At 36.6% G+C, this 19579-nt stretch overlaps 1 protein-coding gene across 3 annotated transcripts in view; it reads left to right on the forward strand.

Annotated features, from left to right (window-relative positions):
• The window catches only part of ITGA2 (integrin, alpha 2 (CD49B, alpha 2 subunit of VLA-2 receptor)), a 110290-nt gene that overhangs the window by 66958 nt on the left and 23753 nt on the right, over nucleotides 1–19579 (forward strand). For all 3 annotated transcript variants that reach the window (XR_001001489.1, XM_011939346.1, XM_011939345.1), the window contains 10 exons: nucleotides 1163–1311; nucleotides 4994–5144; nucleotides 5440–5605; nucleotides 7735–7811; nucleotides 9567–9705; nucleotides 10594–10739; nucleotides 12478–12621; nucleotides 14603–14806; nucleotides 15544–15680; nucleotides 16815–16954. Coding sequence is in view for 2 of the 3 variants with exons in the window: in XM_011939346.1 (XP_011794736.1) it covers nucleotides 1163–1311; nucleotides 4994–5144; nucleotides 5440–5605; nucleotides 7735–7811; nucleotides 9567–9705; nucleotides 10594–10739; nucleotides 12478–12621; nucleotides 14603–14806; nucleotides 15544–15680; nucleotides 16815–16954 (1453 nt within the window). In the remaining variant the exon portion in view is untranslated. The remainder of the gene's footprint in view (nucleotides 1–1162; nucleotides 1312–4993; nucleotides 5145–5439; nucleotides 5606–7734; nucleotides 7812–9566; nucleotides 9706–10593; nucleotides 10740–12477; nucleotides 12622–14602; nucleotides 14807–15543; nucleotides 15681–16814; nucleotides 16955–19579) is intronic.

The following is a 19579-nucleotide window of genomic DNA, read 5'->3' on the forward strand; positions in this document are numbered from 1 at the left end:
CAAGGCTACAGTAACCAAAACAGCATGGTACTGGTACCAAAACAGGGATATAGACCAATGGAACAGAACAGAGTCTTCTTCTTTTTCACACAGAAGTCCTGGGGCTCTGTCATGGGATTACTATCATCTTCCTCTCATATTAGACTCTGAAATTCTCAGTTATTTTTTATTCTTTCCTCCCTCTCGAGTCTTACATCCCTAGAGAAATGGGTCCAGGAATATTATATTTCTGACTATCTTCCCAGTGCCTAGCTGACTGTCCCCTTGGCAAAACGCAGCAGATGGAACTCAGAAATCCAGTGCTTGCTCCTTCCACCTCCTTACATACTGACCTGTATTTCAGAGAGCCTCTTACACTGATCCCTCATTGCCACTCCTGTTGTGGAAAGCCCATCTCCTAGGCTTAGAGGATGATCACAATGTTTACAAACAAAGACATTAACAGAAGGGTGTGACCTTGTTGATCTCTAGGATTAGGGAATGCTCCCAAACATCTTGTTCAGAAATTCTTTCTTTCAGTGCTTTCAAATAAGATGCTTTCCAGTGGCATCTTTTCTCTGGAAGCCAGAAACTCCCTGCCCCACATGCACATATAGCATCTTCTTCCCAGAGTTGCTGAAGTCCATAATAGAGGAAATCCAGCACAATAAAGAGACCTCAATTGACTACACTGATTAGGAGCACACTGGTTTTTGTTGTATTCAATTCTAATTATTTATTACATAGTTACTGTCCTTCAATGACATGTTACTCTTCATCTGTGATTGCTTATGGTTGTTTGTGAGCTTCTGTCCACTGGTAATTAGAATGTTTATTTAAATCAAGTTTAATCTTCCTGTTAAAAACAATGTTCTAATAGTCATCCATATTAAAATATTATAGGGCAGTATTAAAAACTACAAATATTACTCTTGGGAATCAAATTATACACTGTAGGACATCATCTTTCTTGGCAATAGTACTGCTGTTGTACACTGATGGCCTCTAATGAGAAGAAATTATTCCACTGAAAGAAAAGTAACTATCAAGAACAAAGTTGGAAGTGATGCCTTTAAGCTATTGGCCCACGTCTAAATGTACTTTTGATTTTCATTGTATTGGTTAAGTAGAAATTATTTATAATGTAATGACAGCTCATTAATAAATGCCTCCTCTTTTGAAGGTGGGGTTAATTCAGTATGCCAATAATCCAAGAGTTGTGTTTAACTTGAACACATATAAAACCAAAGAAGAAATGATTGTAGCAACATCCCAGACATCCCAATATGGTGGGGACCTCACAAACACATTCGGAGCAATTCAATATGCAAGGTAAGTTTTGGGGCTAATAGGCCAATGTTTTCATAATGTAAAACATTATATTTATGTGATAAATAAGAAAAAGTAAGGAAAAGAGAAAGAAAAATAATATACCTGGTACCTAACTTAAATCAGAACTAATAAAGAAAAAAACATAACAGCATTCTATGTCTTGAATACTTTGAGAAGGCAGTTGGGAAAGTTAAATGTTTGATTTTAGGATATTTATAAGATATTACATGATTTTTATATGAATTTATATGAAATAAATGAAATGAGAAGATCTTAGATTAAAACAGTAGGAAATGGGGCAATCTGTCATAATTTGTTAAGATTCATCAGAGATCCAGACAAATTGAGCTCATGGACCACTTGGTGCAAATTAACAAAGGCCACAGAATCTAAACATATGAGTTTAAGTTTATTACACTTATTACAATCAGTGGGAAATATGAAATTATAACTATACAGCACTCTCTTGATTCTTATCTCAATTTCTCTATTTTCTCAGATCCACTGACCTTTGTCTTCACTCTATGCTTTAATATGTTTTTATTATACTTTAAGTTCTGGGGTACGTGTGCAGAATGTGCAGGTTCATTACATAGGTATACACATGTCATGGTGATTTGCTGCACCTATCAACCCGTCATCTACATTAGGTATTTCTCCTAATGCTATTCCTCTCATAGTCTCCCACCCCTCAACAGGCCCCGGAGGATGATGTTCCCCTCCCTGTGTTCTCATTGTTCAATATGTTCTCATTGTTCAGCTCCCACTTATGAGTGAGAAGATGCGGTGTTTGGTTTTCTGTTCTTGTGTTTGTTTGCTGAGGTTTCCAGCTTCATCCATGTCCCTGCAAACTAGATACCGTCACAAAAATGCTAAACACACTCCAGTTGTTAAACAAATTAATGAGAACAACAAGGTTGCCTTCCCTTAAACCTATTCTCACTCTTTGTCTTGTGCATTCCTTCTTTTCACCACCATAATTCTTTTTGAAAAAAGCAGCTCTGTTCCCTCCCTCCACTTCCTTGAAACCTACAGTTCTGCCACTAAATAAGCATGACCCTCTTCATCCCCCAACCGCGTGGTCCCATCTCAAACCTCATCCTTTCTGGCTCCTCTGAACATATGATAATGATGAACATACTCTGCTATTCCTAACCAAGTTGCCATGACACCACACACTTCTCGAACTCCTGCCAAATTCTTTTGCCTCTTCACTAGCTTCTTTTCCTATTTTTCGTCACTAAACAGAGCCCTCTCTTCTTTACTGCCCTTCTCCTGTAGGAATTCTATCTACTGTCATGGCATCAGCAGCAGCACTGTGTCGATTATCTCATTGCTATGTTGTCAGCCCTACACTTTCTCCTAAAACTCACACTGGCATCTAGCTGATGCTGAATATTTTTATTTGGAGTGTTCGCTCACTTATCAAATTCAGTCCCTCCCACACTGGCCTTATTCTTTTCCCCACCACTCCTCATGAACTTGCCATTTTGATTTGTACCACTGTCTCTTGCCCAGTCATTCGAACTAAAACTTTGGTTTCCTTTATTCTTCCCACTCTTCCTTACATCACACATCTGGTCAGTGGCCACATCCTGTCATTTCTATTTCTGCATTTCCTGTTTTATCTGTCTTCTTCTTCTGTGTGTATATTTCAGTTGCAGCTTCCATCAACTGGTGACAATCCTAAATGTCTCAAAAGTGGATTCCCCACAGGAGAAGATATGATTGGTTTGGTTCATTATTACTGTCTCTATTCAGGGACAATAAAGGTTTTTTGGGCCAAGCCATCTCATAAGCTACTGGACAGTCAGCAGGTCAGCTGCCTTTAGGTGAAGTGCCCTTCCTGATCCAGCAAACTGGACTAGAAGGACAAAGAAGTTGAGATGAAAAATGGCCTTCCTGGAGTTAGGAACTGCAATGGGCCCTGGTTTTCAGCAGGGAAGGTGGGAGTAGTATTTTTCCCTGTCTGGAGCCTGGGTCCCTGGTGAGCTTTGTTCTCCAGGACAATGGCCACTGTCCCTTAAGGAAGGACTTGCCTGGCTTTCATCATCTTTCAAAACTTTGGTTTTCTCCCTTGCGCCTTTGTCTATCTCCCTCTTCCCACTATTTCCCAAGCTAACAGGATTTAGTCTACCCAGTGCTAGGAGAATCACCCCACTTTTTACTCATCCCTCCTAGAATGTAATTGCCTCTATATTTCTTCTCTCTCTCTCATCTCTTCTTTAAAACATTGAAGATAATCTGAAATTATTTCAGTAAATATTGCCATGTTTTCATTCACGTCATTTCATTCAATGCCTACAGTTGCAGTTTATTGTTTTAAGCACTGCGGGTAATTAAAACTAAATGAGACACAGTTTATGTCCTCAAAAACCTTAGAATCATACATGAAATTTACAGTGTGTCATAAAGAGTATGTGACACTCAAAAAGGATCTGATGTGAATAGTGTAATTCAAATTTGGCCGAAAAATACAGAAGTTTTCTACGTTTCTATAGTCTACATTATAGAATACAAAAAAAGATTTTAGGAAATAAAATGATATGCTCAGTTTTAAAGACAATGTATTTGATATTATCTCTTAAAATTTGAAATGTGTGTATCCTGTGCCCCAGTAATTTTACTGCTAAGATTTTATCCGATTTGAAAAAGTATGCCAAGATATATACACAGAGATATTTATCACAGCCTTACTTGTAAAACTCGAAATGGCCTAAACACCCAATAATGGAGAACCAGTTAAATAAACCAGTCTTCCTTCATATGGTCCTCTAAATAAATATTATGCAGCCATTTAAAAAAAATAATGAGACCTTCATATATGTGCTGATATGGAAAGGTCTCCATCAGAGTGAAAAACAACTGTTTAGAATATGCCCTCATTTGATGCAAAGGCATAAGAATGATACAGTGGACTCTGGGGACTCAGGGGGAAATGGTGGGAAGGGGGTGCGGGATAAAAGACTACAAATTGGGTTCAGTGTATTCTGCTCAGGTGATGGGTGCAAATCTCATAAATCACCACTAAAGTACTGATTTATGTGTAACCAAATACCACCTGTTCCCAAAAAACCTATGGAAATAAAACAATTTTTAAAACAGAATGTGCCTTCATTTGAGTAAAAGTTTAAGGGGTAGACTATGCTTGTACCTATATTACATCTAAATAAAACATTTTCTAGAAGGAAATGCAAGAAACTGATACTAGTGCTTACCTATGGAGAGGGGCTTAGTGTCACATTTGGTTTATACCTTTCCAAATACTCTGATTTTTTTTTTATTGTGGATATCTATTACTTTAAAAAAGTAAGTATTGAAAAAGTAAACACAAGCCTAATGTATACAATTTATAACAGAAATATCTTTGCTCTATTGATTGGTACTGATTAATTCAACTTTCTTAGAAGAAAATAATTCTAAGGAATACTGGGATAAATACATGCACACATATACACACATATGCCCTGACATACAAGACACTTTTTAATGTCAAGAAAGGCTTACATTTGTATATATTTCTCTACAAGCTACAAATGGAACATTAAATATGTTGCCAGAGTTGATATGGAGTTACAATATATTCTGTTTAAAGAACTAGTTTCATGTTTCTATTTTAAACCAGAGGTTCTCATATTAACTTCGTATTTTGATAACAAGTCTTTAATTTTATCTGCCACAGAAAATATGCTTATTCAGCAGCTTCTGGTGGAAGACGAAGTGCTACCAAAGTAATGGTAGTTGTAACTGATGGTGAATCACATGATGGTTCAATGTTGAAAGCTGTGATTGATCAATGCAACCATGACAATATACTGAGGTTTGGCATAGCGGTAGGTGGCTTTTCTTTTTATTTGTCTTGCAGCTATTGGGTAAATCTTCCTTTGTAGCATCACTTCTCAAGGCTGCACTTTCCCATTGGCTGTTCATAGTTGAATATAAAAGAAAGTTCTTACTCTATCTCTGCTCCTTGATAGTTTTCAATCCTGTCTACTAAATAAAGGGTTATGGAAATGTTGCTTGATTTGCTTCTCCAGAAGGGCTATTGTGTTCAAAATAGACTGGAATGTACTCATAGGGAAAACGTACAGCAATAATGACTGTACATTCTCTTCCTCTATTTTCAAGGTTCTTGGGTACTTAAACAGAAATGCCCTTGATACTAAAAATTTAATAAAAGAAATAAAAGCAATCGCTAGTATTCCAACAGAAAGATACTTTTTCAATGTGTCTGATGAAGCAGCTCTACTAGAAAAGGCTGGGACATTAGGAGAACAAATTTTCAGCATTGAAGGTAAAAAAAAAATTCCTTTCAAGAATTTTCTTTCAAAATGTTTAAATAGTTGTTTATTATCACATATTTGCTTTATCAATGTTAACTTGTATACCTTGTATAAAAAGAGCTCCTACAATTAGTAAGAAAAATGGATGAAAAACATGAATAGTTTATAAGTGATAAAATACAAATGACTGATAAACATAAGAAAAGATTCCCAGTTTACAAAGTATATTTCTAAATACTTTCAGTAAGTATTAAAAAATATAAATTAAACCAACATTATGTTTTGCCTGAAAGATGACAGAGAATAATAATGTTTAATCTTGGAGAGATTATCAGGAAGAAAAGAAGCTCATACACTGTTGATAGAATGATAAATTGTTATGATTTTTAGGGGATGATGTATTCATATCTATTAGAATCATAAAGAGTTTTATCTTTTTACACTGTGTTATGTAAGTACTAAAATTCTTGAATTTGTTTACAGTAAGCATATGTATTTTTAAAATTAGAAAAATACAGCAAATATTTTTAATAGTTCAGTTTTTGAGGAAACATTTTATTTATAGGACCTAAAATAATTTACTTAGGTGGCCTTGGAAAATCTAGTTAGTGCAGAAAGATCACATGTTCAGGAGCTCACTGTGTGGGGAACCAGCACACACTTCACAGCGGGTTAAAAGGAAAAAAAACACACATGACCCAAATCCTAGTTCTTGATGGTTAACCCAAATAACTCTTTGCAATAAAGAACATATGTTATTGGAATCCTATGTATCAGGTACATCCTTAGAGTCTGGGTCTAAAGGTATTGCATAAATTATTCATTCATATAGTCAAATCTTGATTTGATTATCCACTGGAATTACTCAAAAAGCTTTATTGCTTCTTCAGTATCCCATGGTGCTTCAAAGTTGTTTAAATAACCATTTAAATCCAATGTGCCCTGAGATAACACAAAATCACTGGGCTATCCACACTGATAATTGTATTTGTTTGTAATGGAATGAATGAGAACAATTGCAATCTACAAGCTAGCTAGAAATGATTTTGATCATTATCTGCTATTATGGACTTTGGGAAGCATTATTCTATTTTATTAAAAATTATCTCTACTCATCCTGTGTAAATTATTTTATCTTCTAAATAAGACTACATTGTACAGTACAGTTGGTCTTCTTTTCTACGTTAAAGTGTCAGTCCAGTAATTTAGCTTCCTTTTTGTGAAGATTAGTGAAATGTAACCATTTTGATCATACTGTATGGAAAATAAGTACCAATTGGATCTTTTTTTTTTTTTTTGAGACGGAGTCTCGCTCTGCCGCCCAAGCTGGAGTGCAGTGGCCAGATGTCAGCTCACTGCAAGCTCCAACCTCCCGGGTTTACGCCATTCTCCTGCCTCAGCCTCCCGAGTAGCTGGGACTACAGGCGCCCGCCACCTCGCCCGGCTATTTTTTTGTATTTTTTAGTAGAGACGGGGTTTCACCGTGTTAGCCAGGATGGTCTCGATTTCCTGACCTCGTGATCCGCCCGTCTTGGCCTCCCAAAGTGCTGGGATTACAGGCTTGAGCCACCGCGCCCGGCCACCAATTGGATCTTATAGTGTCAGTGACAGAGGCAAGCACATATACAGAACCAGAACAAACTTCCCAATTGGTAAAACTCCTACTCAGTCTTGAGTAGGATTTCTGATTCCTAATAGCTAACTCAATTATCTCCCAGCAGTCTTCACTACAGATCAATTGCCCAGCTATTCCACCTGCATCTGAGATATGTGTACATTATCAGTACCAATATTTCAAAGCTAAAATTTCAGTTAGTTTCTTAGTTAGTAATGATCAAATTTTTAAAAAATTCTCATCTCAGTTTTCACCTTACCTTATACCCTTTGTTGAGTGTCCTTTGGTATCAAGAACGCCATGATGAACACTACCTTGGAAATATTGTTATTTCTATAACCTGCTAGAACACTTTCTTAGTAATTTCTTCTTCCCAGAATACACAAGCTCTGTATTTTGAGGTGAGTGTTGAAACAGTGTGTATTTGTGTTTGTAGGCGTGTATGTACATACATGTCTGCCTGTGTTTGAAAACTTGATTTAAAATTACTGACAGTAATAAAATTTTTTTAATTGAATGTTTCAGGTACTGTTCAAGGAGGAGACAACTTTCAGATGGAAATGTCACAAGTGGGATTCAGCGCAGATTACTCTCCTCAAAATGTGTGTATATCAGATAGCTTCAAGCCATGTTGTCATTTGGCATAACACTTCCAGACACAGTAACCTTATATATTAAGTGGGAAGACAGCCATCTAGGGATCAGCCCTTCTGATTCCTAGTCACGGTCATTTAGTTTCTTTGTGCTGCTGATTTACCTCTAAAATGTGAAGGTTAACAATGTCTTTCCCTTCCCTGTTTCACAGGGATCTTATATGGGGGAAGCTGATAGTATCCAAGAAAGTCTTTGAGTACTCCGGGGCACAGACAGTATATTAACTTAGGTATTATTCCTGCAGGAATTGTCTTTGAATCAATTTTTAACTACTGGAAATGTTTGTTAAAAACATTCACTGTTGTCGTCACTGTCATGGTCAAATTCTGAGTTGTCAGAGTATCTTTTTCTAAGAGCAGATAGAAAAGAGTTGAAAAAATAAGGAGGTAGGAAAAATGTGGCATGGGATTGGAGTACAACACTCTTTTCAGCTCAGGGAAGTTCATTTCTATCTCCCACAAACATCCACCTCCTGGGCCCCTGATTCTAATTTGAGTCAGGAGATGAGAGAGAGAGTGAAAGGAGGGAAAAAAGAAAAAGAGAAAGAGATCCTGGGAAATATTTAAGGAACAATAGGAAGTCAGAGGATTTCATCGGCAGGTCAGAGGACCAAGAACAGCTCGTTTTCTGTCTAGAATCAAAGGAGCTGACTTTTTCTCGATCATCAATCCTTAGATATACTCATAGAAGTTATGGATCTTTCCCTCAGAAAAAAATATACATGAATCTATGCATGGAGAATTTTGCACACAATCCCATGAGGTTTTTGTACATACCCTAAAGTCCTTTCCTGCACCCCAAATCTAAAGTCCCTGAATACTACAGCCATTCACATAACTTCATGGTCTCTTATCTTCAAAGTAGAACACATCTTTTCCTTACTTGCTATTTTTCATGGCTTGTATTTTTTAGTCCAACATCATATCTTTGGTGTGTTCTAAGATGGAAGAATAAAAAATTAAAAATAGTGTATCTCATCCTCACCAAATCTGCCTTCTGTGATGATTTGTAGCTTTGACTGTTTAGATTGGGTTTCAAGTCAATTCAGAGTAGGCTTCCTCCTTTGCCCTCCCCACAGGGCTGACAAATTGTTATTTTCCTTGAATATCACAGCTATAGGTGCCTCTTGTAGCTGTGCTATTATCAAATAGATGGAATGTGTGAATATACAGGAACATTTGAGAAGGGGTCAGGAAGAGAGAGGAAGAAAGCTGAAAACAGAGTGAGTCGGAAGAGGGCCTCCCAAGATGTGTCTGGGATAGCAGCAGCATCTCCGTCTCTCCTGTGTCAGTACTTCCTGTTTCTCAAGCATGTCTCATATCTGGCTGTGAGCTTTCCTTATAAATATGTGGAGTGAGAGGCCCACTTCTGACTCCTTTCTAAAGGTCATAAGGGTTTACCATTGGCAAATATATGCCTTTGAACGGGACATTTGAAAATGGCTATGTACCTGTCCTATACTATAGGTTATTGCAAAGGTTTGTCTGTATAACAGGTCATACTAAATAAAGTTCAAAATAACACAGCCGATGGGAAGGCTTGTTCTCTAGCACAAATATATTAAGACAATTCAGAGGTATATCAATATATGTTCATATATTTTTAATAAATCTAAACAATTTATTTCAATGTTTTGCCTACTCTGCATTCTTATGCTTTAAAGACGGTTTGTTTTAATGATCTTCATTTTTCAATTATTTTAGGATATTCTGATGCTGGGTGCAGTGGGAGCTTTTGGCTGGAGTGGGACCATTGTCCAGAAGACATCTCATGGCCATTTGATCTTTCCTAAACAGGCCTTTGACCAAATTCTGCAGGACAGAAATCACAGTTCATATTTAGGTAAGGCATAGTAATAATTGGCTCAGCAAACTTAAGTTCCCTTGCTTTAAACCAGCTCTTTGTTGAATCTCAGAGTGAGTTCAGCAAAACCCTTGAACTGTCTGTCATCTGATTTTCATATTCATTACACATATATATGTTGTCTCTGCCAGTCGGCCCTAAAGGCATAACTACTTATTGGAGTACTGTATTATACTCACTAGTTTCTTCTGACTGGTCAAGTGGTTGTAATTCCTGGAACATGATTGTGTTCCTCCAAAATGGAAATAGTTCCCAAAAGTAAATACAGTAAGTGATAGTCTTACATTGTTTTAGAGCTCTTAGTCTTCTTGTTCTTATAATAAGCAGCCACTGATTTTGCAGACTTACTATGGGACAGTTCCTGAGCTGGCTAGTCTGTCTACATAAACATTTAAATCTTTCCAACCAGTCTTTCAGGGATGTTTTGCCTTTGAGAGATAGCAAGATTAACTTGTCTAAAGTTCAACAACCTAGTAAGTGGCAAATCCAGAATTCAAACCTCGGACTGTTTCCAAGACCTGTGTTCTTTCTACTGTGCAACACTACCTTTTAAATACATTTATTCATTCGTTCCAGAAATATTTGTTGAATACCAAGTTCACAGGTGGCCAATGAGGACAACCTGGAATCTAGAGGCAGTTTTATAGGTAGAAGTCCCATCTACACAGGGAAGTGCTTCAGGTCAAAGGACAGGAGTAATTCATCTTAGAAAAAGGAAGACATGTCTTCAGTGATGTATTCAGGAGCACGAGAAACTTCGCATCACATCTAACACAAAAGGATCTCTGGTCACCTTTACTAACTGATTTTAACCTTGTTTTGCTCAGATATTCAATGGTAATCACTCTGATGCTCCTTACCTTTTAGGTTACTCTGTGGCTGCAATTTCTACTGGAGAAAGCACTCACTTTGTTGCTGGTGCTCCTCGGGCAAATTACACCGGCCAGATAGTGCTGTACAGTGTGAATGAGAATGGCAATGTCACAGTTATTCAGGCTCACCGAGGTGACCAGGTAAATCTCACTGTTTAGCAGGTGAAATTAATTTTATGGGCAACTGGGCAGGTGGGGAGTCGGGTGAGCAGAAGTGGAAACCAACATGACCTGAGTGCCTACTCTGTGATTGGCTCTGTAATCTGAGTTTATTAGTGTATTCCTTAAATCATCACAACAATACCAAGAAGACAACCCTCCCTTTTGACAACTGACTGGGAATTTAGCTAGCTTTCTAAGGTCACACAGTGTCCATGGATTGAGCTGTCATTAAAACTCAGTCCTTTCTGGACTCAGAGGTTGTCCTGTTTGATTACATCTCCTTCATGTTTTTGACTCCTTGGATTCATAAGGCGTGGACATTATTTAGTTGTGATGGCAGGCACCTAACCACTGCTTTGTAGGTAAGCACACACCAGAAACAAGGATTTGGAGAGGAAATAATCCGAAGAAGGGAGCAACATAACATTATAAAGACTGAACTTCTGCATCTGGACCTGTCAAAATGTCCTTTTAGTTTTGAAGATTCTAACAGTAAAGCAATTATCTTCTCTGCCACTTTCAACTGATGGGTGACAGTTTGGTAGTTAGACCCTATGATGAATCCCAGTTATGGCCCACTACAGCAAAGATCTGTTGCTAGGGCAAAGGTCAGCTGATTGCTTCCTGTTTCCTTACTAAACAGTTTTGACCCAGGGGCTTGACACACATTTAAAATGATCGTCACTAATCCCTGACAACCAACAAAAAGTGGTTTCCTTCTTTGAGCTGGAGAAACTTACAAAGATTTCTCTTCTCTTAGATTAAGTGTGATCCTGCTATTGCTATGGATTTTCTAGGAGTAAGAAGACCTGAGCTCTTGACTTCCATGACCATAAATTAGCTATGGTCACATACTTTTCTCTCTCTTTTGATATTTTAAAGAAGTTCCTTTTTAATTTAGAAAATAACAGTGATAGTGTTATGAAAGGAATCATTTCTTAGTCATTTCTAAATCCTTAAAAAGTGTTCACATAGGCATGCATTGAATGCTGTTGAATGAGATGAATGTTCAAAGTCTCAGCTTTTCTTATTTTAATTTATCTCCACCTAGTCCTCCTGTCCCAATCTATCCAGCAACTGCTTACCTGTCTCATATCATGCCTTGTACACTTACATCATCATATGTGCTTCACCACTTCCCTCCGCCTAGAAAACTCCATGTCCTTCTTACTTTGCAATTCAAATGATATTTTAACTTTCTAAGCCTTCCTGACTCTCCTGCTCTCTGATCACTCAGCATTTGGAACTTTCCTCTATTACAATTTATTTTACTATAGAAGCTTAATTATTTATTCTCCCTGCCTCTACCTCTCCTGCCTTTCACTACAACAGACATCACATACCTATGAAAGGTTTGCCTTATAAGTATGCCTTTGACCCCCTGGCGTCAGAAACACCTGGAATGCTAATTTAAATTGCTGTGTTCTGGATCATATCCTAGACATTACATCAGAATCTCTAGAAATGGGTCTCAGGGATCTGTATTTCAAAGGCATTTTCTTGGAGATGCTTGTGCACACTAAGATTTAAGAACCAGGTGTTAGATGGTGTTAGAACCTGTGGGAAGGGACTGTGCTGTCTGTCTTCATATTCCTAGCACTTTGCAAATAGTAAACACTCAATTTTTGTGTATTGAATGAGCAAGTAGATGTTCAGTGTAATATTAGAAGTATGTGAATCCTAGGAATTCTAAGGCTAACATGTTTTATTGCTCCAGATTGGCTCCTATTTCGGTAGCGTGCTGTGTTCAGTTGATGTGGATAAAGACACCATTACAGATGTGCTCTTGGTAGGTGCACCAATGTACATGAATGACCTAAAGAAAGAGGAAGGAAGAGTCTACCTGTTTACTATCAAAAAGGTAAAAAAAAAATCGTTAAACTAACAGTTTAATTTGCTTTAGTATTGACAATTTAACCTGCATTTGGAAAGAAAAATTTATTATTATTGCATGATAATTTGCACAGATAGTATGGTTTACATTTCATCATTTTTGAGGATGTCCCCGTTAAGTTATGATTTTAAAAATTACATTAATGGGAAAAACTAGAGTTGAGTGTACTGCCATTTTCCATGAGAGGTCTTTGAATATATAGTCTCATGCAAATAAAGTCATTATAAGTGTACATTGTTTATTGAAATATGCATACACACAAACATTTGTGTATTTCTCTAGTATCACATGTAATTTTTTCTATAAAGACAGAAATAACAGGGCAATGCTATCTTGTTATCAGTTGACAGTGAAAAACACAAGTTGTACCAGGCACATTGTAAATTCCATGTGATCCCAGATGCTTCCTACATTAGTTTGTCAGGAAGTGTCATTGCTTAGTGTAACATTTAGGCATGTGTCCAACTCTTGAAGTTTCAAGTCCTTCCACAAAAAAACACCATACGTGAACAAGGAAAAGCACAATATTTCCAATTTGTAGACTGAACTCTCTAAATCCATGTATATAAATATAATTAACTCCTTGAAATAAAAAAAGAAAACCAAATTAAAGGCACAGATTGACACAGAAAATTATATGACAACAGAAGGGAAAGGATGGAAAAGAGAAGCTGATGTTAAAGTAGTAAATATTATGGTTAAGTGTTGTGATATTTTGTCATACCTGATGTATTGATATTTATGTAAAAATTAACCTCTTAACAGAATTAATTAAAACAATTCTAAAGCATTTATACATATAAAGAAAGTATAATTGAGTATCCACAAAGGCTGGACCTATTTGCTTGTTTGAAAAACTGACAAATCCCCCATTCTTTAAATATTTCTTACTTGTGAGATATACTGAATTGTCATTAAGTGTTGAAAATGAAAACATCTTTTAATACCACGTCAAACTCAGTAGCAATTTTTGTAAGATTATAATAAAGGAGAAAGAATCAACACTGACCCAGTTTCATGGTTGAGAAACATTGCTTTCTTGTGAAGTCATGAAATATTTCCATACTTTATTATGAAATCTAAGGAAAAAAACTGTGTTTTACAAGGAAATGTCTTTTCCTTCACACAGAATTATTTAGTGTTTTTAATAATGGAGATATTAATCTCATTTTTGACTTCCTGTACCATTATAATTATGTCACTATTTGGTCATTTTTACAGAAAGCCTAAATTAAGATATTGTGTTTTATTTTGTTCTGTGTCTGCTTTAATTTCATTCAAGACATTAGTAGTTTTCACCAGAAAAATTTTAAATCAAAAGGTTGAAAATAGGTGAAGATCGTATTATTGAGAGAAAAATGAGACCAAGAAATTGATGCTGTTCAGCTACAGGAAAGAGAATTGTCTCCTTTCACCTTGGTTTAGGAGCAGATATTTATGACCTTACTGAAATTCTTATTTATAATTCTGATCATAAATAGTTCAGGTTTAAAATTCTATCCATTTTTAACATTAAAAAATTAGTTTGGTCATCGATTGCTCTGAAATTAATTTTCTTTTTTATCATATATTTTTCACTTTTTTAAATGGATGGGGTCTTGCTCTGTCACCCAGGCTGGAGTGCAGGGCTATGCAGGGGTATGATCATAGCTCACTGCAGCCTCTAATTCCTGGGCTCAACCGATCCTCCCACTTCAGCCTCCTGAGAGCTAGGACTACAGGTGTGTGCCACCACTCCTGGCTAACCTTTTACAAAAATGTTTTGTAGAGATAGGGTTTCGCTATTGCTTAAGTAGGTCTCAAATACCTGGCTTCAAGTACTCCTTCTGCCTCAGGCTCTGGAATCTTTGGGATTACAGGCATGCGTCACCACACCCAGCTGCTCTGAATTTTAATTATACAAGTTGTAAGGTTTGCTTTAATCATCCTTTTGTTCCCCCTTTGCAAGGGCATTTTGAGTCAGCACCAATTTCTTGAAGGCCCCGAGGGCGTTGAAAACGCTCGATTTGGTTCAGCAATTGCAGCTCTTTCAGACATCAACATGGATGGCTTTAACGATGTGATTGTTGGTTCACCACTAGAAAATCAGAATTCTGGAGCTGTATACATTTATAATGGTCATCAGGGCACTGTCCGCACGAAGTATTCCCAGGTAATCCAGGAGCTGCCGTGACATATTTATTTGTAGGTCTTACCACATTAGACGTAGAAAGCGTCATGTAAACCATGCAGTCCATCCCTCTTATTTTCTAACTTCTTTATTTCACTCAACAAATGTTAAATGAGCCTCCACTATGTGCTAAGCACTGTTCTAGACTCTGGGGATGCTATAAGAACAGGACAGACACAATTCTGATCTTTGTGTGCCTTATATTATATTGGAGGAGACAAATGAAAGAAAAGAAGTAAATAAGACCAAGTGTTCCAGATAGTAATAAAGAAAAATTTTTTAAAAGCAAATGAAATTAAAATAGGAAATAAAATTTCAGAAATAGGAGTATGAGGTGGTTGAAGGGGTGACTAATGAGGCCTCACTGAGCAGTCAATTTTGAAGTAAGACCTGAGGGAAAAGAACTAGGAACAGAACCCTGTACCTGAACTTGCCTCAATTTGCTCCCAGCCCACTGATCTTTTCACTGGTTTATGATTTTTATTAAAGATGTATGCTGTCCCCTTGACGAAAATGTGGCTGTAAGAGTGATACAGAGATCAGATAATAAGACGTGATTAAAAAACTAATCTTTAGAATTTGTAGAGAATGTTTATTCCAGATTGTGTTTACAATCTGGAAAATGACTACATAGAAAATATAATAATGAAATGCAGAGGCTGCCATTTTCTGGTTCAGCTATTGTGTACCATAATTTCGTGTCAAACTTGCTCTTTTAGAAAATCTTGGGATCCGATGGAGCCTTTAGGAGCCATCTCCAGTACTTTGGGAGGTCCTTGGATGGCTATGGAGATTTAAATGGGGATTCCATCACCGATGTGTCCATTGGTGCCTTTGGACAAGTGGTTCAACTCTGGTGAGTCAAGAAGAGCCAGACACAAACTACAAATTACCTGCTAAGAAATCAGAACATGTCTGTACTGATATTATAGAAATGCCACATGCGTTCTATAAGACTATAGGAAATTGATGTATCAGAGTTTGCCTAAAGGAATAAATGTGTTTTTCCAAGTGCGAAAAATAGATATATTTGCTCACCATTAGAAATACATTTCTCTCCTCATATGGTGAGTAAAAACAGTGCATAGAAAACATAAATTTCTGAAAATGGTATCCAGGCTATTTCTGAATGTTATCTTCCAATAAATAGCCTTATCTCAGCATACAGAAGGGAAGCCTCATGAGAGTGCATTCAGAATACTGAAAATTCAGACAGCACGAGAAAAGTGTAACTTCTTTGTGACTCAAAGGTATATTTTAAAATTATTAGTCATAAACAATAAGCCATTATTTAGGTTTAGCTGACCTCTCACTGACTTCCATAGGAATTGAAGATTCAGGTAGAACAATATGAAGGTCATGTGATTCAAGGTCAAAAATAAATATATTGAATTGGCAAGGGAATAGAATCAGAAAGTTGATTATTCAATCAAGAATCTCCATTCATTTGTCTCTGTCAAAAAATGTGCTTTAAAGTCCAAATATTTGAACAACAGAATAATATTCATTGATTGTTTTTTTTTGTATTTCTGAGTTTAATGATACTATTTACAAATCTCACTTATGCTTTTAAAGAATGAAGTGCATTATTTTTATTGCAGAATGAAGCTTTTATGTGGAAAAAATAAAACTCAAGAATAATATTTAAGACATTAAAAAACAAGAAAATATATTTACTGAACAAATCAGTCAAAATCATTTCAGAGTAGCATTATCAAGATTACCTACATGTATCCCAGAACTCAAAGTATAATAAATAAATAAATAAATAATATGTCAAATGTGGATTGTGTCAGTGATGCAGTCACAAATTAAAAAAAAAAAAAATTATGTCTGTCTGCCATCTTAGAGCCTTCAAATATAAACTACTGCTAATGTGCTTTAGAGAGAAAAATTCAGTAATGCTGGTACTGGGTCCTCTTTGATAAAGGATATAATACTTGTGCTCAGTAATAACATCCATCCATCTGTTCCTCTTTATGTCTTTTAGGTCACAAAGTATTGCTGATATAGCTATAGAAGCTTCATTCACACCAGAAAAAATCACTTTGGTCAATAAGAATGCTCAGATAATTCTCAAACTCTGCTTCAGTGCAAAGTTCAGACCTACTAAGCAAAATAATCAAGTGGGTGCGTAGATCTGAAATAATCTGTATAGAAATTGATTGGCTTACAGAGTTTTAGTCCTGAATATAACATATTTTGGTTTGTAGGCCAAGAGAAATAAGGGTCTTTAGTTACAGACACTTAAGTTTCCATACACTGGAGATGCCTGAGAATGGTTCATTAGTCATGGAAGGTTAGTTTAGATCTTCCTTCCACATCTCTAGAAGGTTCTGCTGCAAAAAGTTGTAATCTTTATGACATAACCAAGGGCCCTCCTGTTTCCATCCTTTGAGTTTCTCTTACCTCCACTTCTCTTACTTAAAACCTTGAGCATACACAGATTATGCTGAACTGTCACGCAGATGACTATATCATGTTGGTTATGTCATGATCTATATAGGACGGGTTCAGTAAAAGTATCAAGTATTTTTCCTGTTCTTGAGGAATTAATAAAAATGAAATAATGGAAGAGAACATGAAAAGCAATATATAACTTTTGCCCAGTGTTTTAAATGTTCTAAATAATACAGAGAAATGAATAAAAGTCTGAATTATGTCTCATCAGATGGGGAAGGGTGAGGATATCATTGTGGGCAAGTGTCAGCAGGAATTGTTGTCTTTTCTCTTGGGCTGGCCAAGTTGTCTTTCAAGGCCTGGCAAAGGTCCTACCTCCTCTTCGAAGCTTTTTCTAAGCACATTATCTCACCTTCATCTCTCCTGCCCCAGTTATCTCACCATGCTTAATACATAACTTGCAATTTAACACTTGATTCAAAACTACCTTCTTTCATGAACCACTGCTTGATGGGTCCCCATTCCCCTTCCATCAGAATTTGGCTTTAAACTTCAGAACCTGTAGCTCCTATAGGAATTCAGTTAAGTGACAAATACATTAACTTAAAACTGAAAATACAGAAGCAGTTTATTTGCCATTATTCATACCAAGATACAAATAAGGTGAGAACACAAACAAAATTAGATTCAGATCTCAACGTGCTTTCCATATTTTCCTACTTTTCATGTCCATTTGGAAGTTTTCCCTGCTGGTGTTCAAAGATTGACCTAATTTTGAGTGGCATATCTCACTTGACCTGCCTTGTAGCACATCTAACTGAGCACACATGATAGTTAAGTCAAACACCGTTGCTGTATAAACACTGTGGCTAGTCTGCCTAATAGATTAACTTGGGAAATATATTAGTTGGCAGAAACAGCGGGCTGGTCAGCTCTTCTGGCCCTGAAGCAAAGATGTGTCTCACATTATCTTCCCTTTTTGACTATACTTCAACCCTTATAGCAATGCACACTCAAAAATTCTACTTTCAGAGAATTTCCTTTCCATCCACAGCCTGCCGAGGGTTTCTGGCCTTTCTTACTATTGGGCATCTTTCACTGTAAATCTTTTTTCCTGATGCCTTCACGTCCACACCGACAAGCCAAGTGAAATGATTGTGAGCTCATTTGTCACTTCATTGCTTGGCAATAATAGTATGTAAGACATGAATCCCATCTTCACAACTGTGGAAAGTGAATTTATAAAGCATATGGTTTCTATCATTTATTGCATCAGGTGCACACTCCAGTTTAAGATTAGTAACATAGCCTACAAAGCTATGTATCATTTTTACAAAGCTGCTTGAAAAAAGAAAAGGAAAAGCATTATAACGTGGACTTTGTCCTAACTGCACTCACCTCCCTGCCATTGTTTTTCCTTTACATCATCTTCACAACTTATTTTTAGTTTATTTAATTCTTTAATAGTTTAACTATCTTTGTTGGCATTGTTAAGTCACTAGAGCAAGAAAAATTGTGCAACATATATGATAGATATTTTTCAAGGTAACATGTAGAATTCATATTTTGGGAAGTATGTACAACCTTTAAAATATTGAAAATAATAAAGTAAGATAGAATAATCCCAAATAAGGCAGTAAGGCAGCTGATGCTGTGAATGGCACCAGATGTTCTCTCTCAGTTTTGGACATATGGCCAGTGGACTTTAGTTGAAGGTAATAATTCTGATAGTTTAGACATTGGCTACTGACATCAGTTATTATCACATAATTTTTTTTCATGGGTTGGTATTAGGAAACAGAGGTTCAAAGAGGGTAAGTAAATTGCCTCAAGTCACAGAGCTCATAAACAGCAGAATTAGGATTCAAACCAAGTCTGCCTGATTGAGACTTTATTGCTGCAGTGTTGCATGCATTTCCCTATGTGAGCATCTAGAATAGGCCAGGCACTGTCCATGTTCCCTTAGAGTATCTCTGTTAATCTTCACAATAACAATTATTTCTTACAACTGGATAGAAGCAGAAAGACCATGAGCTCTTATTTCAAAAATACCCAACTTTTACTTCTGACTAGGTGCATGAACTTAGGTGAATTATTTTACATCACTTATTCTAGTTCATTATTTGAAAAATAAGATAATAAAATTCACTTTCCAGATTCATTGTAAAACTTGTATGGCATATATGAGAATGTGTCCGATTGCTGGTGCTCAGCAACTGTTCCTTTCCATTCTGTGTCTCCGCGTTATGAGTAATGAAGCCCGTGCTTGTGGGAGTGAGCAATTTGCCCAGGTTCATCACAGTAGGTTTCCTGGCGGCAAGTCTAGTTTTCTTTCCACTGCTCACAGCCACATTT

This window comes from Colobus angolensis, unplaced genomic scaffold (assembly GCF_000951035.1).
Source record: "Colobus angolensis palliatus isolate OR3802 unplaced genomic scaffold, Cang.pa_1.0 Scaffold180, whole genome shotgun sequence".
Taxonomy (NCBI): Eukaryota; Metazoa; Chordata; class Mammalia; order Primates; family Cercopithecidae; genus Colobus; species Colobus angolensis.